General features: G+C 37.4%; 1 protein-coding gene across 7 annotated transcripts; it reads right to left on the minus strand.

The window, feature by feature from the left end:
* Positions 1-250: 250 nt before the first annotated feature.
* Positions 251-27840, minus strand: pfkpa (phosphofructokinase, platelet a). 7 transcript variants are annotated; one of them, XM_086065551.1, is made up of 23 exons: positions 27594-27840; positions 24561-24634; positions 23653-23730; positions 23320-23509; positions 21920-22085; positions 21779-21823; positions 21587-21695; positions 19380-19475; positions 17267-17359; positions 16170-16295; positions 15234-15298; positions 14883-14952; positions 13224-13370; positions 12050-12120; positions 11847-11934; positions 10652-10804; positions 8891-9043; positions 6648-6812; positions 5140-5201; positions 4947-5058; positions 2988-3087; positions 2033-2138; positions 251-1105 (listed from the first exon to the last, which is right to left on the minus strand). In XM_086065551.1, exons 1-23 carry the CDS (start codon positions 27685-27687, stop codon positions 949-951), a joined length of 2520 nt encoding a protein of 839 aa, XP_085921677.1. In that variant the 5' UTR covers positions 27688-27840; the 3' UTR covers positions 251-948. The 7 variants fall into 7 exon arrangements, 6 of the variants coding, with proteins under 6 accessions (XP_085921677.1, XP_085921678.1, XP_085921674.1 ...); XM_086065552.1 differs by lacking the exon at positions 10652-10804 and adding an exon at positions 19788-19883; XM_086065548.1 differs by lacking the exon at positions 10652-10804.

Below are 27840 nucleotides of genomic sequence, written 5' to 3' on the forward strand. Positions count from 1 at the left end.
TTCTGTATGAACCTTTTTCCCATCACAATCCCTTTCATGATTATTTTACTTGTGTGCAGTATTTGCGCCTCTGGTGCATTTATAATGTAACCACACTGAGACAAATTATGCTTGACAACAACAGATGGGTATGGCGACTCATTAACAGAAAACAAATGAGATATTTAATGGGCCTTAAATATAAAAGTGGATAATATAAATGAGTAATAAAGGAACAAAAACTCAGCAACTAATAAATAGGGTACACGTGTCAACTTAATTTTTTATTCTTATTCACATCTAACATGTTTGTGCATTGTTTCAGACGGCTACAGCAGTGCCTACAGTTGGACGCACAAAATAAACGATGTCAAAAAGATAAATATTAGGTCTGAGTGTCAAGCCTGGCACATACTCCTCTTTGTTTGCGTTGTTAGCTGTGTTGCATCTCACATGCATGTTGAGGCTCAGATAAAGACGAGAGATGCATAGTACGCCACTCGCTAAAAGTCAACTTGGATGCTAAACTTTGAGATGACATTTCAGGATGAACCTAGAATGAACTCTAATCTTTCCAGGTGAACTTAATTTGACCTACACTCGACAACAAGTTTAGAGAAGGTCACATTTCAAGGTTCTAATGCATGTTTTGCCATGTGTTTTTGGAGCAGTGTACTTGCGCAGGCTCTGGCCCCGGAGCCTGCCTACGTAACTCGAGACAGGGAAAGTGCAAAATTTAACAACAAACGGGACATTAATAAACATACAGAACATGTCCGTGTTGGAAAAGCCGTTTGTGTGTGTGTGATTGAGAGGACATTAAATGTGCATTTGTCACCAGGAACACTTCCGAGGTTAGCTTACAGGTCAATGACTACGTCCACATAGGGATGCCTTAAAGGTAAAAGGTGTTACTGGCGTTCTTAAACAACATGTGGAGTTCACACCTCAATTAACACACTGGCGCTTTCACATGGCCACAGAGGCGTCCGAGTCTTTGGGCCGGTTGTGCACCACGTGTTCCAGCTGCCCCGAATCCGAGACGTCGTAGCTCGTCTTGTACTTGGCGAGGATCTTCATCAGGGGACGGAGCTTCAACCACCACTGCTCCTTCGGGATTCTGTGACTGTTGACACACGGGAGACCGCCTGTCTTGTGTTATCATTATTATTAGGGGTGTTAAAAAAAAAAAATCGATTCGGCAATATATAGCGGAATTATAGGTAAGAGGTATTTATATTCGGGAAAATTTGTTGCTTTTACCTGCTTCCTCCCCCTAATAATTGGTTACTTAACTCATTCACTGCCATTGACGGCTATAAACGTCAAAAATTCTTCTCAACTATTTCTATTAGTTTAACATTTTTTTTCCACTTTTCCAAGAGTATGAAAACCTAGACATTTTTTATGGTACTTAGAACAGATTATAAATTTGTGATTAATCGTGAGTTAACTAGTGAAGTCATGCGATTGATTATGAATAAAAATTTTAATCGCCTGACGCCCCAAATTTTTAATAATGTTTTCTTTTTTTAATTCATTCACTGCCAGTGACGGCTATAAACGTCAAAAACTCTTCTCAACAATTTCTATTTGTTTACCTTTTTTTTTTCACTTTTGTTAACAAGTGTATGAAAACCTTTTTTTTCCAATTGTACATTTAGAACAGATATAACATTTGTGATTAATCGTGAGTTAACTAGTGAAGTCATGCGATTAATTACACTAAAAAATGTTAATCGCCTGTCGCCCCTAATTTTTAATAATCTTTTTTTCTTTTTTTAATGAATTTATGGCAGTGAATGAGTTAAAATATTGATACCTGGTTTTGGTACTCATCCATTGCTAGTATGTGCGTACATAGATCATATTTAAAATGAACAGTTTTATTTTTATTTATTTTTTATTAAATGATTGGTTAATCACTTAAGATGAAACAATTCAGTTTAAAAATTAGAATAATTACCATATTATATTTATTTAAACTTTTTTTTTTTATAACTTATCTACAAATAGCTTAAAAAAAATGATAAAAATGATACATCACACATACACAAAATCAGTCTCCCCCTTAAGTTGTACCACTGGCTGGAAAATCAGAGCTCTGCGACGCATTCCCAGCAAGCAGCAACTGTCCTCGGTGTTAGCAAACACTCTGCCTGCAAAAAAAATAAAAAAATAAATCATCTTAGAAGTTAAAAATAGACTTAGCAGTATTTATAGGCAGCAGCAGACATTGAACTGTGGCAAAGGAACTGATGAGAGAACAGACATGACTACAAAGAGACAAAAGCAGCAATGAGGAAATGGGTTGCCAAGCTACAAGAAATGTGCACGTGACATATGGTTCTCGAACTTGAAGCGCAATGAAAGAGGTATTTGTGGGAGCGTGATACATGCGAGTTACACTGCCTGATGAAAAAAAAAAAAAAAAAAAAAAACTACTGTAATCAGTAGACATCCGTTGAATAATTAATTCAGGCAATATACCGGTATGGTATATTTACGGCTCAAATGATAGTGGCTGGTGGAAGTCAGCACACGGTGGTTGTCATGGTAGCGCAATGGATGGGAAAAACTGACAAAGACTTGGAGCTAAAAAGAGGAAGATGTCATGGAGCCAGCTTAAAAAACAAAACATACATTTACCTTCATCTTATGTCATCCACCATGCGAATATGAAATAGATAAAAATAAAAAAAATAAAAAGAGAGACAAATTTGCACTTTAAGTGGAACTTTAACGCATGTGTTGCTTTAAGACACATCATACTTCAATATATTGTTAACTGTGAGCTCAGGGATTTTTAAAAAAATTATTTATTGACAACACTTGATGTAAATGATCTATAAATAATATCCTCTTGAGCGAATAAAAATACATCAAGATGCCAGGTAGAGCGACTCCATGACAGATCTCAATAAATAGCACACCTCACTGGGGAGCGGACATCCACTACTGTAGGATAAATCATATCTATCTAATAAGGAAGGACATTCCGGGCTCACCTTGTCTGAATGTCTCCACCAGCTTTTTGGTGACCCACTGCATTGCCTTGGCGGAGATCTTGGTTCCAAAGTTTCGGTCAAATGGAGATGGAGCTCCCCCCTTTTTAAAGCATTGAATGAGTAGGCATTCCTTTTCATATATGGATGGATCATTAGGAATTCTGCTGGTTGTGATGAATTTATATTTTATCATATTGACGTAATTGGAGGACAAATATGGGACACTGAGGTCTACATTCCTGCACACTTCAACAAAGTATTATGTAAATATTAGCGGTGTCAAAATTTGTGCGATCATTTTGAGTTAGCAAACACGTCCGCGTCAAAATTTAGCAGTAATAAATTGAATAATAATGCATATATTTGTGTAGACTGGGGTCAATTTGTATTATGTACTATTTCAAAAATGTGCAGAATTTTACAAGTTACTTTATGTTAAAGATTAGATAGCTCTTAATATGAAAAGAAAAATGCACTGAGCTCTCACCATTGTCTTACATATGCATTTATGCCATCTAGTGGCAAAAAAAATGATCTCAACACAAATCAATATTACACTCGTTTTTTTACAGTACATCTATATTAACTCAATTTTATGAATTATTATAAAATTACTGTATCAATGACTAAAAGATGCAGCTATATTTCTATTCACTTACCATTTCCCCCCACTTTTATGTTAACAAGACTTTGAAAACTTACAAAAAATGTATTGTACATTTAGAACAGATACAAAATTTGCGATTAATCGATTAAAATTTTTAATCATCTGACACCCCTAATAAATATAATTGCCCAATTAATAGTTAATTTTCTTTTCCAATTGCTACGAAATATGGATTCCTCTCCTTTTGCCTTAATTTGAGTACTGGTTTTCTGACATTCTTAAACTGTTTCATATGGATGCATAGAACTGCCAATGTGGAGTAAAGATATACGAGTGCCAAATATGTTTGAACATATTTACAAATATGTTTAAATGTATTTCCAAGTACATTTGAATGTACCAGAAAATACGTTGAATCGTATTTGCGAATATGTTTCACCGTACTTGCAAGTGCATTTTGAGCGTATTTGCTAGTACATTTAAACATTATAGCAAATAAATATGTTTAAGCGTATTTGCAAGTACCGGTACATTCAAACGTACTTGGAGGCTAAGTGCTAAAAAGAAAGCATTTTGTCCCATAATGCCACAGGGTATTTATTGACTTGCGCACAAGCTAAATATGAAAAAAAAATATTTGTTTCGCTTTTTGTCTAAATTATACCAATACGCTTGAAAAATTAATAATAATAATAATAAGTAAACAATGTTTTCCTGCAATGAATGTGATTTATTATTATGTCTGCATGATTTCACATACGGAAGTCAATATCCCATGGCATTATGGGAGAAAATGCTAAGATATTAGCACTTAGCATACGCACTTGCAAATACATTTGTACATATTTAGATATATTCAAACATACTTGCAAATACATTTACACGTATTTGCCATTCAAAAATGTTTACTCCACATTGGCAGTTCCACGCTTCCGTAGTTTCAAGTTGAAATGATGCGCATTCTAATATATAATAATCACAGCAAAGGAAGAGGAAACAAAGAAGCTAAGAGTGCATCAGACACCAACAACTCTCGCTTCTCTGTATTCCATATTTAAATGTATGTATGTACTTGTTAGTTGCGGTCCTAATTCCCCAAAGTGCTTTATTATTTTGTTTCCTGTATCGCCTCACTTGCTGCAGAGAAAAGCCAATGTCTCCTCTGGGATTCATCAAACGAGTTTTTGATCCAGTTTTATCTGTGCTAATCTCAAGACGCACAAAGTCGAAAACAAAACAAAGCCCATCTGTGAGGAAGGGGGGGCTATTGACAAAAACGCAATCCCCAAATATAGAAGATATTACATTGCTTTATAAACACTTCTGGTGCTCAGTTACATTTACAAGCCTACCTGCTGCATGTGTCCCAGCACATTCTTCCTGCAGTCAAACACACCCTTGCCTTCCTCAGTATACAGCTGGTAGATGAAGTCAGTGGTGTAGTTTTCATTAGAGTTCTCGTTTCTGACATAAAAACAACAGCTGGGTTAGGTGCATGGATTTTCAAACATGTAAACTACTGTAAGTTAACAGTAACAGTTCAACCTGAGCACTAAGCCTCGTTGAATGCTTGTCTTCATTTTCTCTGTCAAGTGCTCAACATTGGCCTGCGGGAAGAAGAAGAAGAAAAGAAATAGCATCTTGGCAACATTTCGATCTCGTGGATGAAATTGGAAGCACGACATTGAAGTTTTAAACAGAGGTGGCAAATCCAGGTCGAGAGAGTAAAAATCCTGCCACAGGTTGGCTTTAGCCCCTGGTGCTACCTAGCTAGCACTAGCTTCCTAGCAAGTAAACGAGCACCATGAAAGCTAGCTGACTAGCTAGCACCTGAGGCTAAAGCCAAACTGTAGCACGGTTTTTACTTTCTGGATCTGGATTTACCACCTCTGATATCAAAGAAACATGACCAGATGAGGGTTGGGAAAAAAATATTGACTTTGTGATACATCGCATCTCCCACCTGACAGAACCAATACATCAGCATCTGTCATCATCGCTGAGAAACATAAAAAGAAGACTCATAAAATACCTGGCAGCTCTTCTTCCCTGTGCTTGTTCTGAAGCATCAGACACATTTTATAAATTATTCAATTAGTCATATACTGCTCCCCCACAATGTGCGGGCATAGAGACCAAGCCCTGCAACAAATAGGGAAAATCGGCCAGTAATTGGCAGACCACAAATCTGGGAAAAAAAAAAAAATACCCGAAATACATTTTAAAAACTATGGGGGGGGGGGGGGGGGGGGGGGAATCACCAAATATCCAAATGTGAGAGTATGCAGTGGTTTACTGGAGTTTTAAGCTGTAATACCACCATTCACCACAAGATGGCAGAAATATCTTAGTTGCACTTGCACTCCGTCTTTTACTGCTCTATATTACAATGTGAGTATGCCTAATATTTGGACGTGCCTCAATAATAATAACAACACTTTTAGTGAGTTGATGTTTGCAGGAAAAAAAGGCACAAAATCAGTTTTGTGCCATCCATATTTAACATTAACTCATTCACTACCAGCCATTTTCAAGGCCTACTGAATATTGCTATAAAAACATGGAACATACCAACAACAACAAAAAGTTTCTGTTTTGCAGCAATTATAATTAGACTATAGCTAAGTTTCATCACTATTCACATTCCCGTTGAAAACACTGGCAAAAAGAGCTTGTTGCAACATGGCCCTGGCTAATCTCTTATACTCTGCTGCCACCTGCTGTCAGCTTCTGACCTCTTCATGTCAGAAGCTGCATCAAAGCCTTCTTTATGCTTTTGCATTAAAATAAACATAAAAACGTAGAAATTCGTTTTGGGGAGTGAAGGACAAAGTATTAAAAAAACACATTTACACATTTATCAAACATTACATAATTGCCATATTGCGATTATTATAGGCAAAACGCTTGTGATAATGTATCTCCTAACGGCATTCTACTTGCAAAAATGATGATCCAACAACAAAATGGTGCATTTTCAATGTTCTTTGCTAGATGCTGATTCAAAATAAATGGGTAAGATTTTGTGTGCTTGGGTTGAGATGATCGGTCACCTGCAGGTCCCTGATGTCAAAGGGCTCCTCGTAGATGTACGCAGCGTCCGCCCCAGCAGCAAGGCCTGCAACGGTAGCCAGGTAGCCACAGTAGCCCCCCATGGTCTCGATGATGAACACGCGCCTCTTTGTCCCGCTGGCTGACTGCTTGATGCGGTCGCAAGTCTGATGCGTGCATATATGCAACGTTAGTATGTGGTAGTTTATTAATGCATTAAATGTACCGGTAATTAAATATTTGTGCGGTTTAATATGTTAGCAGGCAAATCATTAGGGAAAATACATTTGTGTCAAAATACTGTTTTCTGCTTAAATTGCATATTTGTACGCCGTCGTATTAGGGCCACGTATAAATATATATATTTTTTTAGAGGGCGGGGGGAATATTCCGGGGGGAAAAAAACTCACAAATTTGCCACTTTATAAATTCGCAAATTTGCGAGTTTTTTCCCGCAAATTTTTTGTTTCTCAGAATATTGCCCCCGCCCTCCCAAAAAATATATATTTATACGTGGCCCTAATACGCAATTTGCCACTTAAGTGGCAAATTTGCCAATTTTCCCCCTCAGAATAATGCCTCCACCCTCTAAAAAATATATATATATTTATACGTGGCCCTAATACGCCGTCGTATATTTGCAATGAGTTACATTGTCTGTTTGTTTTTTTCTTCTTGGGCCGATGATGGTATGTGAATAACACCAGTCAAACTCCAGTATACAAAATACTATTTTGTGGTTGTGAGTCATGAAAAGCAATTGTGTTACACACAAGGTTTTTCAAAAGACCAAAACCAAACAAGCATGAATTCAAATTGAAACAACATTCTGCATGCAGTTCAATGCTGCTGTTATGCAGGAATGTAGGCAGATATCCATTTGTTGGACTCCTGCATTAAAAAGGAAACCAGATCAGATTGTAAACACATTGATTGAATTACAGTTGAAATGCAATACATATTTAGTTTGAATAAAGAGTAATAAATACAAAATAATGTATTAAGAATAATGCTATTCAGAATTGATGCCAGTGAAAGATTGCAGTAGATTAGCTTTGCATAAAATGAACAATAGAGAGACACTTTATTGAACATTTTTCAACAAGCATAAATGCAAATGCATTTGCGTCTTTAATTCATAAAAAAAGGTATTTATTTTAAAAAGGGTATTTTTTGAACACATTGGATTTACATCACTGTGAGTGCGTGTCTTCAGTGATACTAAAAATGAACAGTATGAGACCCCTAGTCCTAGTTTGACCAATTGGTGGTGTTATGCATTTTCTATGAACGACTTCAGGCTTCAGATTGGCTGAAACAAATAATGTGACAACTGACGGGCGTGTGGGCATGTGCACAGATATGCTATGCTTAATGAACTTGCCCTAAGTAACAGCATGGGTAATTGCCAAAATCATTTTTAATGTTTCTTTAATGATTAATACACTCTTAAAGAGAAGGTCTTCATAATTTGTTTCCATTAATTTTTAAATACTATATTTTAATTCAAACTTGTGCATAAAAATCCCTCATTTCCATTTAAAACAGTAAAATGTCAGGAATCAAAAGATTTGATGTTGCTTGATGGTCTCTTCTGACGGTGTTCTAATACATTTGCTAAGTCATTCATTTAACACCTGACAGTGTGTCGAGTTCTAGCATTGCATGCACTGGGAGAGTTACATCATTGGCATCATCTTCTCATTATCTATACAAGGTAGGGATGTAACGATAATGGCAATATCGCGATATAAAAATTGCCACGATGTCGTGGTCGTCATGGAGCGATATTAAAAGCCGTACATCTATTGAGAAAAAGGCCAGGTTGTTTTCCATTTGTGCAGTTTCAGCACCCTCTGCTGGTTAGTTTATTAGCGCAGTTTAATTTTAATTAGCCATGTTTTGGCCACCTATGTTCAAGACCCATGCTAATTGCCGGATGAGGTTAATGTTACCTGTACTATTTGAACTATAAGTATGACCTCATCTAATTTGCATTCTGTAGATGAAAAAAATCACATGAAATCGCTCGTTTTTTTCTTTGTAGTCTTATTTTTTTGTTCGACAGAAACCGCACCCACACAAGTTTATTTCTGTCACTGTTATGTACAAAAATATATTCTTTTTTTTTTTTCAATATGACATTTTAATATTGCCAACCTTCCCACATCGGGATAATATTATATCGTGACAAATATCGTTACATCCCTAATACAAATTGATGCGAAGGATCCAACCGCCTTACCTCCACGATGGCATTGAGGGCTGTGTCTGCGCCAATACTTAGATCTGTACCCGGTACATTGTTACTTATGGTGGCAGGCAGCATACACATCGGGATGCAAAACTCCTCATAGGTAGCGCGTGCCTCATACAGCTGCAGCAGACTCTCAAGCGCCTGAAGCGGCAGCATTTAAATATGTGTTAGAGCCACCCGAAGGAGGCACATCCCTCTGTTTTCGAGAGGGTATCTGCCCTTCCGGCTCTTCCCGTGTGATTGCCCCTTTTAGCACGGTGTGAAAATGGACATGAACGAACAAAGATGGAGAATGGAATAATGTGGAAAGGATGAAGTAAAGGAGTTCGGAAAGGTGTCAAACGTGATGAAACGAGCATGACCAGTAAAGGGGAAGTCAACCTCAAAACATTTTTGACCATAATATTATGTTCTATGCAGCCCCACTAGTCTAAATGTATTATTCTGTTTAATATTGTGTTAGTGGAATATGAGTTAAGCAGCAAAATCCAGCTGTTTTTATCCATCTCAAGAGGCGGCCATTTTGCCGCTTGCTGTTGACTGAAGATGCAATGTATTGACATTTTTTAATGTAAATATTCTTTAAATATGTATATTTATTTTCAAATTGAAGTACATGGTTTCAGAGGTGGCAAATCCAGGTCCAGAAAGTAAAACCCCTGCCACAGTTTGGCTTTAGCCCCAAGTGCTAACTAGCTAGCTCCCTAGCTAGCTCCCATGGTGTTTGTTTATCTTGTAGCTAGCTCCCTAGCTAGCTCCCATGGTGCTTGTTCACCTTTCAGATAGCTAGCTAGCTAGCATCAGGGGTTAAAGCCAAACTGTAGCAGGGTTTTTACTTTCTGGACCTGGATTTGCCACCTGTGGTTGAGGCTATATATAGCATTTGTTGTAGATTTTTGTTATTAAAATGTTAGTTTATTATTCTTTGGTGAGGTACTTGATAAGCCCATAATGGGTTTCTACCTCACCTTCACGTAAAAATTTTTGCTGCCATATTTGTATTTTTTTTTTTAAAGATTGTGTAAATAAACAAACAAACAAGATGACATCAATGTTGCTCAGGCCTCAGACAACAACCAATCACAGCGCAGCTTCAGAAAACAGGTGAGCTGTGATTGGCCGTCCCCTGAGCAACTGTGACGTCATCTTCAGTCGACAGCAAGGGGCAAAATGTCATAACTCTTATTCCACAAATGTAATATTAATCAGAATGTCATGTTTAGACTCGTGAGGTCACATATAACATATTACTGTCAAGAAATATTAAAGGTTGACTTCCACTTTAAGTCGATGGCCATACTGCTGTACAATAGGAATGTCGACAAGGCAAGCTTTGATACATTCAGTGAGGGAGGAAAACAGACATGAAAATGGCAGATGGTGACAACCCACATTATAATATTGATGGTAAATGTTTATGATGAAATTGAGCAAATGTACTATACAATTGGTATTTAGCGTGTATTAGAGCATAGGCATGCTGTTAAGCCCCCATTCGGATGCAACTGCAGGAGTACCCAGTTCTGTAGCGCTTGCACCATGCCTCCATGTTCCCACTGCCCTACTTACCTTGCCTCAAAAGGAAAATAACATAATGTTCATCTTGCTCTCTTTGTCATGCTATAAAAAAAACCTGTGGTTGTCAGACGCTAACATTTTCTGAGTGGGTTATTCTTCCAACAAGTGTGGAGAGTGCAAGGTGTATTTGTGTACTGCTCAGCTACTCTAGCTGCCAGGCCCACGACTTACAGTAGTAATGGCATTCAGAGCTGTGTCAGCTCCAATGCTGAGGTCTGAGCCTGGTATATTGTTGGAGACCGTGGCCGGGACCATGATCATGGGCACACAGAACTCGTCATACTTCCCGCGCGCCGTTAACAACTCCAGCAGCGACAGGAAGGCCTGCAGGGCAGAGCCGAGTGCTTTAGTGTTTGCGCTGGGTGGCGCTATTGCCAGGTCGGGGGATGAGAGAGAGGGGGTGCTTCGAGTGGGTGCTACTTGCCACAAGGAAGGGAAAAGACAAATGTGGAGGGTGCCAAGGGGAGGAGCCAAGCCTATCACGACGGAAAGCAGCGAAAAGACAGACACCTCTCTACATACTGTACATGTATGAGTCTCCATTACACACACACGCACACATGTGTACAAACAATATACAATATTTGCATACATTTCAGTTAGAAAAAAGCAGATGACACTGTTGGATTGTATGAAATGAAATAAAAACTCTAAATAACAAATTTGGTAACTGTTATTTTATACTACTATAAGTTCACTTCAAATTAAGTCCTATATGGAATGTTTGAAAAACCATTATGAGCATGAATACAAAAAGACTGGAAAAGGGCTGATGGAGAAATCAAACAATTTGCATTTAGTGAAGTTAATGGTTACAAATAAGTAATAAATAACTAATCATCATTCAATTTAAAATGGATGGGGTTTGATTAAAAAAACAATCAATTTGTGTAATATAATGATTAACTATTTAGATATGCTGATAGAAATAAACATAAAATACTAAAAAAATAAATGAAAAATTATATATACACTGTTTACATACATAGTGGTGGCTTGAGATACGAGTTCATTCAAAACACATGTATCTCAAATCATCTTTCCCGATAATAAACTCAAATTATATTGTCTGTCTACATGTGTTGCTGCGCGTTTGTGTTTAATCCATTGCTATTGAAAGGCTAAACTATTAAAAGTGGATGCAACAATAAAACTTTTCATTATTTGCCAAAGTGTTTAAAAGCAACGGGGAAAAAAATCAGCCAAAATACGGCTCATATCTCGAAAAACTTGCAAGTCCAGTCGCTCGTATTTCAAAGCACCACTCTGTCATGGGAAATTATTGTCATACATTATATGCAATAATAATGTCATAATGAATAAGCAGCTGGTAAGTTGATGGGTACGAAGGGCGTTTGTAACATACCTCAAATCCACCAATCACCAGCAGTGCATTTATGTTGTGAGTTCGCATCTGCTCAGCAATTTTGCCAACATGCTTTGCGGGGAGTGTTCTATCAAGAAAACATTTTTTTTTTTTTACAGAGGTGATGTTTGCTGCAGTAATCAGTCATCGCAATTAAATCATTTGTTCCAATTTACATGCCCCGTCTTTACAGCTCGGCTTACCTTTTAGTTCCCAACAGAGATCCTCCCTGTCCTGTCCATCCTCCAACATCAGCCCATTTAATCTCCTTAATCTGAAAGCAAGACAGTCGCAACACGTGCTTGAACAAGTTACTTCTATGACTTTTGTCCTCCTGATTGCTGTCGTCCGTGGCATATAAAACATTTCCTCTTTGGGGTCACGGTGTTAAATGAAAAGGGATTTTTTTTGCACACTTTCTTTTTCCCCAAGGAGAGGCAGTGGACCTGTAGAGCACTGAAGTAGAGAAATCTATTACTCCCTGCTGGTCTCATTTTCTTCGGGTCAATTGGAGCAGCCAGTTTTCAGATAGCACAAAGTGCACAAGGGGATGTTTAACTAACCAGTGGTATTGGAGACAGTTTGGTGGAGATAAATGGCCACATTGTTCATTATGTGCTGGCCTTTGAATCAGCCCGAGTTGGCTGTCTAGCGAATTAAGGTTACTGATCGTGAAAAGGTCAGGACAGGATAGAAGAGGAGAGATGTGCAACCAGTTTTAACAAACAAAAAAAAAAAAAAGATTTACCAGATTACAGAGCAGATAAATAATCACTGTCTGGTTTCAACTGCTAATTTGGTTAAAATAAATCAAATGGTTTTCATAATTCACAGGATGTGTACTATGCAACGGCAGTCGATATGTTATTCTATGACGCCCTCTATTGGACAAATAAAATATTTAGTTTAAAACAGTGGTTCGTAACCTCACTGAATCCCACCATTTCCTCATCTGCATTCACCAAACCTTCTTTATTGAATAATAAAACATGATTTATTTAAAATTCAAGGTATAGGTATACTGAATAAAATGAACAGGGAGAGCAGCTTTTTCATCGAATTTGGCTGTCTTTACCTTGAATTCAGAAAGCGTTGTGTTCTTCTTGTATTGTCCTTCTTCGTGCAGCTTAAGGAAGTGTTCCTTTAGTTTTGGACGCTAACGCCCATTACTCAACTCAACTCTATATTAATACTGTAGAGCACTTTACATTAACCACTGCTCTTTTCTTAACCCCTTCAGACCCGTATTTTTTCTCCTGTGCTGATTTTGGCTCTTTTCCCACATATTGAACAACATGGATTATTTTTCATTTTTTTTGGGGGGGGGGGGTCATTTTATGTTTTTATTTGTTATGTAGATGCCAGTACTTAACTTACCTGACCTTTGTAGAAGCCCTCAAAGCCATCATTGACAGCAAACATTTTGTGCCCCTCCGAGATGCCCACCCTGACAGCTGAACGGACGGCCGCATTCATGCCTGCCGCAGGTGCGCCCACGTTCAACACCGCCACATTAAAATTGCTCTGTTGACATAAGAATCACACCCAAAAGAAAAAGTATCATCAGAAACAAAACTCTTTTTTTTAACTAATTCACTGCCATTGACGGCTATAAACGTCAAAAAATCATTTAAAACTATTTCTATTAGTTAAAAATGTTTTCCCACTTTTGTTAACAAGAGTATGAAAACCTAGAAAAAGATTTTAAATAATCTTTTTTTTTTTTTTAAGAAAAGATTATTAAAAATTAGGGCCGTCAGGCGATTACATTATTAAAGATTAGGGGCGTCAGACGATTAAAATTTTTAATTTTATTGATCGCATGACTTAAATAGTTAACTCACGATTAATCACATATTCTAGATCTGTTCTAAATGTACAATAATTTTCTTCTAGGTTTTCATACTCTTGTTAACAAAAGTGAAAAAATAACGTTTAAACAACAGAAATAGTTCAAATGAATTTTTGACGTCTATAGCCGTCAATGGCAGTGAATGAGTTCATAACTCGCCCTCAAACATTTGAAACGTAACATCTGGAGCTACGGTACGTGTTTGTTGAAGCAGTTAACCGCCAGGCACTACAGAAAGAATCAATACATGCGTCATGTTCTGCTCCAAGGTACACGCTCCAACTGCCTTGATCATTACCACAGACGCAGGAGTGCCCCTGATGGGAACGCCACAGCGCGAGCCAGGCCGCGCTGTCTGCACACTCGACTGATTTTCTGTCCAAAGCTGCCTCCATAGCGAGGCATAGCAGGAGGCTGCAAAAGCCCACTGGGGAGTTCGGCACAGTCACGCCTCAGCATGGAGTAAAGATGTCTTAGATCACTGGAGGTGATATAAACGGGCTCTATCTATAAACATGCTTTAATTGCTGATTAAAAACATGTTAGTGTTTGTTTTTATTTGGGTTTGTAGTAGGGTTAATAGCAATAATAGTTTTGGAATTTTCATTTTAGTTAAGTTTTTATTTCGTTTTTTAAATTTAGTTAGTTAGAATTCGTTCTCAAGATGGTTCTGTTAGTTTTTTTAATTAGTTTTAGATATTTCAAAAAATTATAATTTTAGTTTCAATATTAGTATTAGTTTTTGAATATGTATTACCTGTGCGCTATATTTAATAAACATCATGGTAAAATGAAAAAAATAATGCAGCTTAATTAGGAGCGACGTCATCTGAAGGTGCTTTTCTATTGGCTGCTGCTAAATGACGTCACTTCTGTGTGACACACTTTCAAACGTCCTTATTCCGGTTAAAATCAAAATAAATCTACTTAAAATCACATTTAAAATCATCTCCTAAGGCTCATGTATTAAATTATTTGCCAAAGACTAAAACAAAGGAATTTTTTTGCTATAATTAGTTTTATAAGCATAAAATGTAGTTTCGTTTTTTTTAAAAAGCATTTTGGTTTTTATTTTATTTCGTTAACGGAATAGTTTTTTGAATTTTTGTTTTTTCGTCAACTAAAATAACCTTGGCTTGTATCAACAACTGCACTTCAGGTGAGGACAAACCGTTGAGACTTACAATCGGCAGTTCAGACTCCGGTTTACGATGAGCCAGCAATTTGTACGTCTTCAGGTTGTTCTCAAAACTCCTGCAGTAAAAAATCAAATAAGAAGTTTCATTCCATCCATTTTCTATGCTATTAGCGTGTTCAGGGTCAAGGGAAATATGGAGCCTATTCTAGGCAACAAAGTGAAATATTTCACATATCGACGCCTATTTAATAAATATATGAAATAATTGCCTAAGTCATTTTTTCAGAATTTTCAGGATTGGAAACACGCCATGAGATGATTTATGCAAAAAGGAATTTTTTTGCCCCCCAAAAAATGACTTAGACAAGGTGAGGAAATGTCAGAAGAGTTCTCTTACCTGCCACGGAGCTTAACTGCTTCTTCAAACTTTTTTTCATCCATTGCCTTCTGCACCTCTTGAGTCTAAGGAGAAAACAGCAGATTTTGAATCGTAGTTGAAATGTATTAAGAATACAGGTGAAAAAAATATTTATTATAGTTTTGGAATTTTCATTTTAGTTCGATTTTATTTCATTTTGAGGTTTGTTTTTTTAAATTGAGTTACTTTTAAATCGTTTTCAGGGCGGTTCTGATTTCAAATGTTCTGGTTAATATGATATATTATTTAATTCAATTTAATTTAATTTAATTAATATATTAAAGTTTTCTTCTCCCCACTCCCTTTCAGGCAAAATCATTTTTGTTTTTCTTTTCCTCTCATTTTTTCTGTTCTCATTATGAAACTACAGTATGAATTGTTTCAACTGTAAGTCTTTGCCTGAAATAAATGGGAAAAAAAGAAAATAAATGAAATGAATATTGAAATAAATATACTTAAAATCACAAAATCAACCCCAAAGGCTCATGTACAGTATTAAAATAATTACCAAAGACTAAAACAAAGGACATTTTTGCTATGATTATAGTTAGTTTTGTAGTTAGTTTTTTTTTTTAAAGCATTTTCGTTTTTATTTTATTTCGTTACCGAAAATGTTTTTTGAATTTGAATGAATGTTTTCATTAACTAAAATAACTTTGCTCCCCAACAAACAAATGACTACAAATCTAACGAATGCATTAATCCAAATGTTTTATTTACACATTTCAAAGGTACTACATATCAAGAAATATAATGTAATAACAAACACAAAAATAAATAAAGCTATTGTTTCTCGGCACATTATCACACTCAATGTGTTTCGTCATCATAGTTGAGTGTGCATTCATATGTGCAATTAATACTTGTTTTAATTGTAAACGTTGGACTGCGCCGCCAGTCTAATCTAGTACCTACCATCTGTACACACTCCATCAGAGGCAAGCGCACTGATTGGTTACCGCAGAGCGACACCACACAGGCTGGCGTATTGGCTGTGGTCTCCAGCAGGGCAAGAACCGCCTCCACGCCCATTCGGCTGGCCTGCATGAACAGACAATCAACAGTAATGCTGCTTAATAACACTTCCATTGCATTGTTTCTTATTATTATTATTATTGTGGCCAAAAGGTTCACAGTTACTATTATTGACTGGAAGAAAAAAAAGTTGCTGCAGAAGTTCAGAAATAACCAAAGGGTCCAATTTTAGTATAAATTAGAGGTGACAAAATGTGTGCGTTCATTTTGAGTTCATTTAAAGTTCCTTTAACAACACAAATTTTTTAAAGCTGCGATTAATGACTGCCCCTTACTTGGAAAGCATGCACTTGGGGAATTCCAGTCGCAACGCAGCAGACACGTGCACGTCAGAATTTAGCAGTAATAAATTTAATAATGATGCATATATTTGTGGAAACTGGGGTCAAGTTGTATTTTACAATTTAAAAAATGTGCAGAATTTCACAAGCTACTCAATGTTAAAGATTAGATAGCTTTTAATATGAAAAGAAAAATACACTGAGCTGTCACCAACGTCTTACAAATGCAATTATGCCATCTAGTGGCAGAAAAATGACCAACACAAATCAATATTACACTTGTTTTCTTTACAGTGCAGTACATCTTATTTTTTTTTAAACCTAATTTAATTAATCATTATGAAATTACTATATCAATGACTAAAAGATGCAGTCATATTTCTATTAGTTTAAAAAATGTCCCCCCACCGACACCCCTAGTATATATAAAACGAGATGTATTTATTTCTTCAGTTAAGGTCGTCTTCCTCTTCCTCTTAGTCTCGCATACTCTGTTAATCTGTTTAAATCTGTTTTAATCTGTGCAACCTGAGGCTACGTCCCCTCAGACACACTTGGATTAAACAGATAATGCCCTGTTGAGTGTTGAGACTGTGACTCTTCAAAAGGGAGTTCCAAGAAAAGGTGAACATGAGTTTGAGCAGTAATTGATGGTTGAGTTGAGTATATAACAAGTTACTGATGCAGTGACCATACCAGGATGCGATCAAACGCTGAAGGGGTTCCTCCTCGCTGCACGTGCCCCAGGATTGTCACTCGCGTGTCAAAACCCAAACATTTGACAACAAGCTGGAGGTATAAAATGCAGAAATTAAGCTGTAATCGCCAAAATACGAATTCCTGAAATATCATATGCTAATAAAATGTGTAAAAATTGTACTTAAAAATCTCTATAATTAGGGATGTAACGATTCACTCAAACCCGAATCGATTTGATTCAATTGATTTATTTTTACAAAATGACTCATTTGAAAACCAAAATATGTTTTTATTTTAACATATACATTTCGTCTGTGATATAAACAATAACTTTTGGTAACTTTATATAATAAAAAATAAAAAAACTCAAAATTGAACTAAGAATTTTGACTGCGACTACATTTTTGACTTGTTATCAGCGCTTTGCGGTTAAAGATGGGGTCTTTAGTTTTGTCCATTTGTGTTTGTAAACAACCAATTCAAAACTGACTCCTCCCCCATTCTTCTCGTCAACGTTGCGCCTGCCTTCAGCGTCACAACCCCCCGCTCTGTGATTGGCTGGAGGGGTATAAATAGACTTTCCGCCCACAAACGTCCCTCTCATGGCAAAACACAACAACATGGCAAAATACAGGCTGGGGTGATGGTGGATGATTACAAAATCACCACCACACATTAACAGCAGCCCAGAGGTGTTGATTGAGAAGGATTACATGTGTATACATCCAATGTTTAAGAAGTGTTTATTTCTGAGTGAAAATTAAAGACCTCACTTTTAAGGTTAATAGTGTGCCCTTGCAATATGTTCTCAGCTTTGTGCAGCTCGATGATAGTATGGAGAATGAAGCTCCAGAAGCTTTGTTGAGGATTTGTGTATATATATTTTTTACTATATTCCTTCACAAGGAGGCTTGTCCTTAAACTTCTTTTAATCTTCTAAAATGTTTTGCAATACTTGTTTATGTCTTTATGGATTCAGATTTTAAATTATGTAAAGAGGTGGAGGGGGGGTGATAAGTTTTGTTTTTTCTGCCCCATCTCAAACTTGCATCTTGTCATATTGTGCTCCCCCCCCCTACCTTTCCTTTGTTATGTTTTTATTGCTGTGCTTGTTTGAGACGAATCAAATCAAAATCAAATGACAGACTAAACAGATATCTGTTCAACAAGTGTAACAACGAGGCCCTCTAGTGGACTAGTAGGACACTACATCAACGACACACCGCAAGTGTAATTCATTTAGGCCACAGGCGATAGACACACAGACGAAAACGTGCCTCATTAAGTAAACGATGAGCCACTTACGAAACTTAAAACAATAGACCGATTACTTACAAAGATCTAACCAAGTTTTTACTGGCGCCTACAAAGACCCGCCAAACAATACCGGATATCCGCATAACGTGTCCGGTCCCCAAAAGGGGGTTAGAAGCGACGAAAAACTGCGCAAGGTAAGAGTTAAAACATGGCGTTGTGAATCGATGCTTTTGTTTTATAAATTGATGCGTATTTTAAGCAGTCTACATCGACATTAAAACGGTTTTCGTTACATCCCTATTTATCTTTTAACAGTAAAATAAGCAATCCGTAGTTCATTATGCAACAACGCAAACACGGGCACTAAACAGAATTTGATAAAAAATAAAATTTTAAAAAGCTGAAGAGAAGGGGAAACAGCAAAGCACAAGCAAGCCATTCACATTTTTCAGTCATTTTAGTCATGTGCAGGGCGTGGGGTGCAAGGACTTAAACTCCACATCAAACTGGAAACACATTTGGATGCTGTACACAACAATAAGAGTGCAGGGTCAGGGCTAAATTCTACAGAATCAAAACAAAAAAGCCAACAATAACGTGGATAGTTGTTTTGCGTAAACGCCGCTATATTTTACAAGTGCTCAGTGGTGCCCTAAGAGTAATATTAGCAGCTGCCATAGTAGCAGCAGTATCAGTAGTGAAAAAGGGGACCTTACCCTACGAGGGTGTAGGATAGAGCATTACAGAAACACAGCGACAAAGTCAAAGCCACATGAGGGCAGCAACAAAGTAGTAGAGGTCACATAGGAGGCAGTCGGAGGTCAAGCGGTGGAACGCGCCACACTGTACTCACATCCTTAATGCACTCAGTAGTAATTGCCTTGTTGTTACGGTCAATCGCCCCTTCGGCTACTATTATGATATTCAGCCTTTTCATCCCTGCTCGATTCTACAGGTGTGACGGAGAGACAGCATGACAGAAAAAGTGTGAATGTGGCTGTGACGTGGGCTTTCAGAAGCACAGGAACCAGACAGGAAGTTGTTTTGTTCGCTATGGCAGCTTAAATGTGTGCAGAGCTGTTTGCTCATTCTTGTTAGCAATATCCTGCCTTACTTGCTGCTTTGCCATCATATTATTGCAGCTTAGTCAAACACAAGATATTGATGCCATTTATCATGGCACCCAATGTATCTCCGCTGATTTCCACCAGTCAAGGCTCCATGCTTCTGGCTTCCCCTTTCTTTGCATGAATGTACTCACATCCTTGACAATACTAGATGTTATGGGCTTCCCGTGCCTATCAATGGATCCCTCTGCCACTATGATTATATTCAGCCTTGTGCCCCTGGAACGGGTCTGGATCACAACAACAATATCATTTCTCCAAAAGAAGAAAATGCATTGAAACACTGAGAAAAGTGCATTTTAACGAATGGAATAGGTTGTGATGGGAAAATGAAGCTTCCTGAAGCTTCATGAAGCACTTTTTGATATGTTTTACTCCTGTAGATGGTTCTCTTGGTTTCAATATATAGGCCAGTGGAATGGGAATTGTTTCAATTTCCACTGCATCTTTCAATTTAAATTGAGATTTTAGCCATCTAGTGGGGTCATTAAATATCGCAAGTGCTTCATAAAACTTCCATGAAGCTTTATTTGTCCAGCACTAGCAAAATACTTAACTGTTTGTTCAATGTATAAAATATTTTTTTTAACAATATTTCATTAATTTAAATAAATTATGAGAAATTTCCTACATGCAAATAATCCGTTAATTTAGTGCTGTCTGTCACTATCGAATACTTTTAGAATCGATTAATCTATCGATTATTTGGATTCATTTTAATTTTGCATTAAAGTGTATGACAAAAGCATTTCCCCCCTGATTAGCGTTTATTAACTAGTGACTGGTGTTTATTTCGTACTTTGTATTGGTTTAGTGATTAAAAAAAAAAAGGGGCGGGGGTATTGATGTTACTGTTAATGGTTCAGTCATTGTTTTCCAAAGTAAAAACAGATGTTTGCAAATGTCATATTTTGACTAAACACAGAATAATCAGTCTTCTTTCATGAAGGACTACTGAAATCAATAAACAATTACTGTTGATGCTGAAATCAGAGGATTTGGAAAAATTTTAATTAAAAAATGGCTCCAAACGATTATTCGATTATTTAAATAGTTGTCGATTAATTTGATAATTAATTACTAGTCGATTAATCAATTAATTTTGACAGCTCTAGCTATATTTATTTCAAGTACAGGCATTGGTATTGTTGCCGATGCCAGCCTTATTTTAAGGTATCGGTACTCTCGATAGCGACCGATATCTCTTGTGACCGTCTTACGATCAGGAACTAAAAATTAGAATAATAGAAAATTGCCATTAATTTTATGCAATATTAAGGGAAAATGCTATATTGGGATATATATATATAGGTCTTACTTTAAAAAAAAATCTGGGGAAAATCTTCTAGTGGTATCAGTACTTGGTGACAGTATCGGTGAGTTGAGTACTTGTACTGTTACCAGTCTGAAAAAAAAGTGGTATCCAACATCCCTAATTTCAAGTGTGGTCAAATTCTCAAATGTTTTATTATGCTACTATAAATACTTCACTTTGACTTGACTAATTCACCCACCTGGCAAGTGAGAGATAAAGTGCTGATTAAAGTGCAGGGTTATAACACAAAAGTGTGTGCCTGACAATAAAAAGGCACACTAGAATGTGCACATTATCTTAAATAAACACCTTTTGTTTGAGACTGAGCTTAAGCTTCACACGGGCCTTTAATACGCCACAACTTGAGGCAGTGTTGGAGGATGAAAGGCACGAACACGCCTGAAAAGGATCGAGATTAACTGAGAACTAATTGACGAAAAAAATATTTGCATGTAGGATTAAAATCCAATTAATTAAAAATGGTAGATTTTTAAAAATTATTATTTATGTACAATATTTATTTTTCTTTTTTTTTTTAATTAAAAATGTATTATTATTATTATTTTTTTGTCTTTGTTGAATTAAGTGTGTAGCAATATTAAACATTGACTGTGTTACCGCAGACAGTTTTTGACACATCTTCTCTTCCCAGCCATCCTCTGGAGGCATCTCAGGAATTAACACCCAATCTGCACCACAAGCCAAGGCGCTAACCAAGGCCAGGTAGCTAAAATAACACACACAATTACAGATTTTCTGTGCTGTATTAATTGTGATGGGGAATCTTCTACTACCATGATAAAATCTTACCCGCAGTGTCTGCCCATTACTTCTAAAACAAATGTCCTCTGGTGACTGAAAAATAACACCGCAACAGGTTAAAAGATGATCTAGTGTAAAATATGCGGAATGCCACATACATCAGTTGAAAGTCCATCTTTGACCTCTCACCTCTGCGCGGTTGTCATAATCGCATCCACCACCTCAATGATTCGGTGCAGAGCGGAATCTGTGCCTATTGTCATATCAGTTCCGCAGAAGTCGTTATCAATGGAGCCCACCATCCCGACAATGTGAAGGGCGGAGTAAGTCTGAACAGATTGCTGCTCGATAGAACCTGAGAAGGAGACGTACGCTGCGGTCAGATGAGAACTCCCTCTATCTTTTCCAGTGTATTTCCAAAATAATTTGTTGCCATAATAAGCCACATAGCTCTGTGCTATGCATACCATTGGGTTTAGCTACTTTATACTTACACTTTACATTCAATGCTATAATTAACTCATTCACTCCCAGCCATTTTCACTGAAGCAACCCCCTTCGCTCCGGCCGTTTTACTGAATTTTGACTAATTTTGCAAGGCCCACAGAATCTTGTGCTCTATTGCTATAAAAACATGAAACCTACCAAAATAAAGATTAGAGTCTATTCTTTCATCAAGAAAAAAAGTATATTTGTATCTGTTTCCGTTCATTAGCATTAGAATATAGCTAAGTTTCATCTTTATTCGCAAACCTGTTGAAAACACTGGCAAAAAGAGCTTGTTTGCAACATGGCCCATGCTGATCTCTTATACTCTGCTGCCACCTGCTGGCCGTTTTTTTGTAATAAATAGCATTGCTTTAAGCCAGTGGTTCTCAATCTTTTTTTCAGTGACGTACCCCCTGTGAAATATTTTTTCAGCCAAGTGCCCCCGAACCAGAGCGAAGAATTTCTGATTGAGGGGGAAAAAAAAACAAAAAAACTTAAACCCGAGTGCATCAATGTCAGATTTTTTTTTAAACTTTGGAACTCTCCTTGTATTTATGTGGTCTCTTAAAATATTTGAGGGAAAAAAAGAAATAAAAAAAGACAAAAACTTATTTAATTATGAATAGAGATTTGAGCACATAAAAATTATTATCAACATTATTTGCCCGCCTTTGTGCTTATATTAAAGCCCTGTTCTCAAAAAGAAATAATTACGTGAATTTTAAATAAAGTTTTCAAGTGATTGACTGATCATTCTAGGTGGCGACAAGTTGGGTTGAACCACTGAATTTGAATACCGAAAATATTTATATATACTTTTGAAATATATTTTAATATCTCACGTACACCCTGGAATGTCTTCATTTACCCCCATTTGAGAACCACTGTTTTAAGGAAGGCTGCATCAAAGCCTTCTATGCTCTAGCATTAAACAAATAAAATAAAAAAATAAAAACATATAAATACGTTTTTGGGACCATGACCAAATTTAAAATAGAACGTTTTTATAAATTTTTGGGAGCAAATGAGTTAAAGACATGAAATGTGTTTTGGATTTTTTTTAATGGCGTTTCATTTCATGTGAACGCCAGCCCCCGTACCTTGCTCTACCAGTTCCGCTAGCAGTCCACTCCATTCCTCCCTGAAGAGGTTGGCTCCCGTCAAGCTGCCATCGCCACCAATCACACACAGGTTGGTGATGCCAAGTTTCACCAGGTTGAGAGCAGCCTTCAGGCGTCCTTCATGGGTGCGAAAATCTTTGCAGCGGGCACTGCCGATAACTGTCCCACCCTGAAGATTTAAGAGCACAAGTTATTTTTTAGTCAGATTGTGAAATACTTGTCCAAACACAACACTAGTCTTGCAACATGACTTGAATCTTTAAATCATAATCATGAAATTAACAATTTGCAATAGCCGTTGTTTATACTTACTACTTGAAGCATGCTGGACACACTTTCCCATGTAGCTTCTGTTATGTTCTCCCCTCCATCCACCATACCTTGATACCCCTGATTAAACACAAAATGCAAAGTTGATGTACAAATAAATCTTTCTGAACATGCACTCATTTAAAATGTGTGACTGTTTTGGTGTGGTTTTTAATCCCCCAATTTTATGATTTCGGCGATTATGTTCAAGGCACTGATGCAGCCTCTGAACTGAAGAGAATGTTTGAAGCAAAGGTAGTTATTGCTAAAACGACCAGCATGTGGCAGCAGAGTACAAGAGATCAACCAGGGCCATGTAGCAAAAAGCTTCTCCCTCCCCACTGTTTTAAACAGATTTGTAAATAATGATGAAACTTAGCTATATTCTAATGCTAATTGCTGCAAAACGGAAACAGGTTGAAATATACTTTTTTTTCCTGATGAAAGAAGAGACTTTTCTTTTCCTTTTGGTAGGTTCCATGTTTTTTATAGCAATAGAACACAATATTCTGTGGGCCTTGCAACATCAGTGACAATCCAGTAAAACAGCCGGGAGCGAAGGGGGTTGCGTCAGTGAACATGGCTGGGAGTGAATGCCATTTAAGACCTACATTTGAGCTAAATCTATTTCATAATTGTTAATACTTTTTAATGGCCCGCGTACACCTTGCCACTAACTGAGGAGGCAAATTAGCCCAAGAACATAATGGAGACAAAGCATCAAGTCAGTTATATAACCAACGCTGAGCAAGGAGGAACAATGGCTGTGTGTGTCGAGCGCGGCTTCCTGCGTGACAGCAAACTAACTACGCAGTCTTTGACAAACCAGACAACTTTGTTTAGCCTTTATACAGAAAAAAAAAACTCTGATTGGTTACATTCTAGTCCTACAATAAGAAGTTCTGACTCACCTCACGAATGAAATAAACCTTTGCTCCCACATATAAGCCCATTCGAACCACAGCACGCACAGCTGCATTCATCCCTGGAACAAAACAAACAAACAAAATGAACATGCAGTAGAAGAGAAATGAAGAATGTTACACAGTTTAAAATAACATTCCACTGTTAACAACGCTGGACTGGTGTGTATTTATTACATGCATTTGTCCGTATCTTGTGACTATTTTGTCACACATTAGTTCTACTTGTCACCACAGTAGAATGGTGGTTAGTTGGTCTGCCTCAAAGTTCTAAGGTAGGGACTTTTTTGGGGGGGGTCTAACCCAGCATAACTAATGTGTTATTCACGGAAGAGGATTGGGGCCAGTGAAAAGTAAAAAAAGGGGTTAGCAGGATTCTGACTTTATTCTCAGAATTCTGACTTTAATCACAGAATTTAGTCCGAATTCTGACGTTAATCTCAGAATTCTGACCTTAAAATTAGAATTCTCACTTCAATCTCAGAATTCTGACTTTATTCTCAGAATTCTGATTTAGAATTCTCACTTTAATCTCAGAATTCTCACTTTATCACTTTAATCCCAGAAATCTAACTTTAAAGTTAGAATTCTAACTTAAAGTGAGAATTCTCACTTTAATTACAAAATTTAGTCAGAATTCTCACTTTATTCTCAGAATTTAAATTGATTTGTGGGGGGGGTCAGAAAGTCAGAATTCTGACAACCTTTTTTTCCCTTTTCAACCCTCTTCCGTAGTTTTTTGTAACTACAAATCACAGTAAAGAATGGTTGTTGTTGGTTTTTTTAATAGAAAAAATATCCAGGAAGTCAGAATAAAATGTTCAAAAGTCATACAATCAAGTTGTGAATGAGCAATTTAACCATTAGCTTTAACGTTTCTTTACAGGCGATTTATTTGTCAAGAGTTAGTTGATAACTTTTCTAAGATGGCAATGCGCATGATCTGCAGTATTCTGAGATATAAATTCCTTGAATTCAGTGTGATGTGTCTGTGTCTGTCTGCATTTAACTGTGTGTTTCTCTAGGACATTTTTATCCTCTCCCTTTGGCAAGTAACCATCTTTGGTCAAAATGCTTCAATGCTCCTCCTACAGTCTCTCAGCTACTACACTTGTGGGCCAAAAGAACTCAGTAACAACTAAGATGCCGCTCTGCGACTTGAATGTTGATGCCGGGTTAATCAACCAGCTAGGAAAACGAACCGTTTAAACCCACAGCAGTCACACAGGAAAGGCGGACGACAGTCGGGAATAAACAACCAGGCGGGAAGTTTTCCCAACAGGAATTGGCCCGTGCACGGGGTTACTAGGCAACACAGAGGCCATTAGGACAGCAGACGGCAGAAAAGGAGAAATCGGATAGTTCAAACACTGTGGGAAACCCAGTCACCACATAACTCAAATAGGTTAGGGTTCCTCATTATGCACGAATGACATTTTCTGCTGCAGAGTGAGTGAAAGGACTAAGCCACTGCGACATAATGCCTCGTGACACTGGCGTTCAGATCTTGTCAGGCATGCATATCCTCTTTTTCCTCTCGCCAACTCAGGGAGAGGGCTGAGAACAACTCATCAGCAACACACTGCAACTGTTGTGTATCTGGAGTGCAGAGAACCTAATCCTTGATGACATATCAAATCCTATGTCCAGTGGTCGGAAGTGAACAAGGTACAAAAAGTTTACTATACTATACGTACAGTAACTAAAGGTCAGTAGATTTTTCGGGTATGTATACTTGAGTAATAATTTTTCTGACAACACAAAATAGATGACAAATAACCCTAATAAAGTCAATAAAACCAAATTAGACAATTTGAAGCGCAAAATAATTCAAGTTGACTTTAGTACTATTACCACTAGATAGAAGAGCAGAAGCAGAGTCTGGAATGGACTACTAGAATATGAATGCCAATATATCGGGAGTTCTAGTTATATTTCTTAATTTGTCAAATGGGCTTGTTACTATTTTCAACCTTCGGAAAAGTCAATACGACATAAATAGAGAGTTGACGTGCAAGAATGTCAACCTGATGATGACACAACAGATTCTGAGAAGCAAAATGTTCCCCAATTCATGATATTTAGGGAATTTGTTTCATGTTGCCAACTCCAAAAATGAATAGAGGCAAGTATTCTTAATCTATTCTGAAAAAACATAAACACATATGCTATATGATGGTCATTTGTGTCCACCTTCACTACACTTCTTTATAATAAACTATTCTGGCAATAGGATTTGTGATTAACCTAAAGATTTATCGTTTAATTATTTTACTATTAAATGTTGACATGATACTTTGTTCCGCTTGGACTTCATCAGTTACGGTTAATTCTAAGAGTTACGGTATTTAGGAGACAAGCCCGTTTCCACGTGATCAGGGTTTCCTCTGACGTCAGCAACACTCGCAGAGACGAGCAGCCGGGTTGTATGCGACACATCACGTACACACGATGAGGTAATTCCACAACAGGCCCACTCGGGGACTGCAAACCTCAAGTGGAATCTGCTCCAAAACCTCAATATTGACGTTGCTCTATTTTTACTATTAAGTGTAATTTTCCACGTGACAGTGATTGGAAGAGGCCGACCACAACAAGTTATAATATTCTGTGGCCCCGTTCATTGAACGCAAAGACAATATGCGCTGAAAATGGTTGAAATCGTAGTGTCAGTCATGACTGCTGGGTGAATGTAAATTCATGATATTGCACGACCTTGAGATCCTTAAGCTGTCCCTGTGCGGCACGGCAGGAAAAAAAAATGTCAACAATAGCAGGATGTGTCACGTTAGCATGCTAACCAGTATGGCTGGCTGGAATGAATGAGTGCAACACAAACGTTATATATTGCTGCTGGTGATGTAATTACTGCGCAGTAGTGTATTTACAGATGACACAATTGGCTAATAATTCCATCATTGACTGGCATGTGTTTAAACAGTCTCCTAGGCGGTTAAACATGGTTACACTATCATATCTAATAGTGTTATTGCACAGTACGCACTGTATACTAAACAGTACCTTGAGCATCCCCTCCGCTAGTCAGCACGGCGATGGCTTTTCCTGCTCCGTACAGGTTCTCAAAGAATATCTTCTTGGATTCTGACTGCGCCATCTTCACAGTTTACACTTGTATTCCGATACAATCGATGAAATAATACCAAACGGTTTGATGAAATGATGACTAAATGACCGTGAAGGGCAGCAGACTACCGCCCCCTCTGCTTCGCTTCGCCCGCTAAACTCTCCTTCTCCCTGTTCCGCATCT

This window comes from Leptonotus elevatus, chromosome 21 (assembly GCF_054856555.1).
Source record: "Leptonotus elevatus isolate MCC_2025b chromosome 21, RoL_Lele_1.0, whole genome shotgun sequence".
NCBI lineage: Eukaryota > Metazoa > Chordata > Actinopteri > Syngnathiformes > Syngnathidae > Leptonotus > Leptonotus elevatus.

Bases quoted from the DNA above. Each gene is read 5' to 3' on its own strand.
- pfkpa (XM_086065551.1), bottom strand. From the start codon at position 27,687: ATGGCGCAGTCAGAATCCAAGAAGATATTCTTTGAGAACCTGTACGGA. The intron at 19,476-21,586 runs GTAACACAGTCA...TCACACCTGTAG, and splicing joins TGTGTCAAAAACTGTCTGCG to AATCGAGCAGGGATGAAAAG. The intron at 15,299-16,169 runs GTAGGTACTAGA...TTTTCTCCTTAG, and splicing joins TGATGGAGTGTGTACAGATG to ACTCAAGAGGTGCAGAAGGC.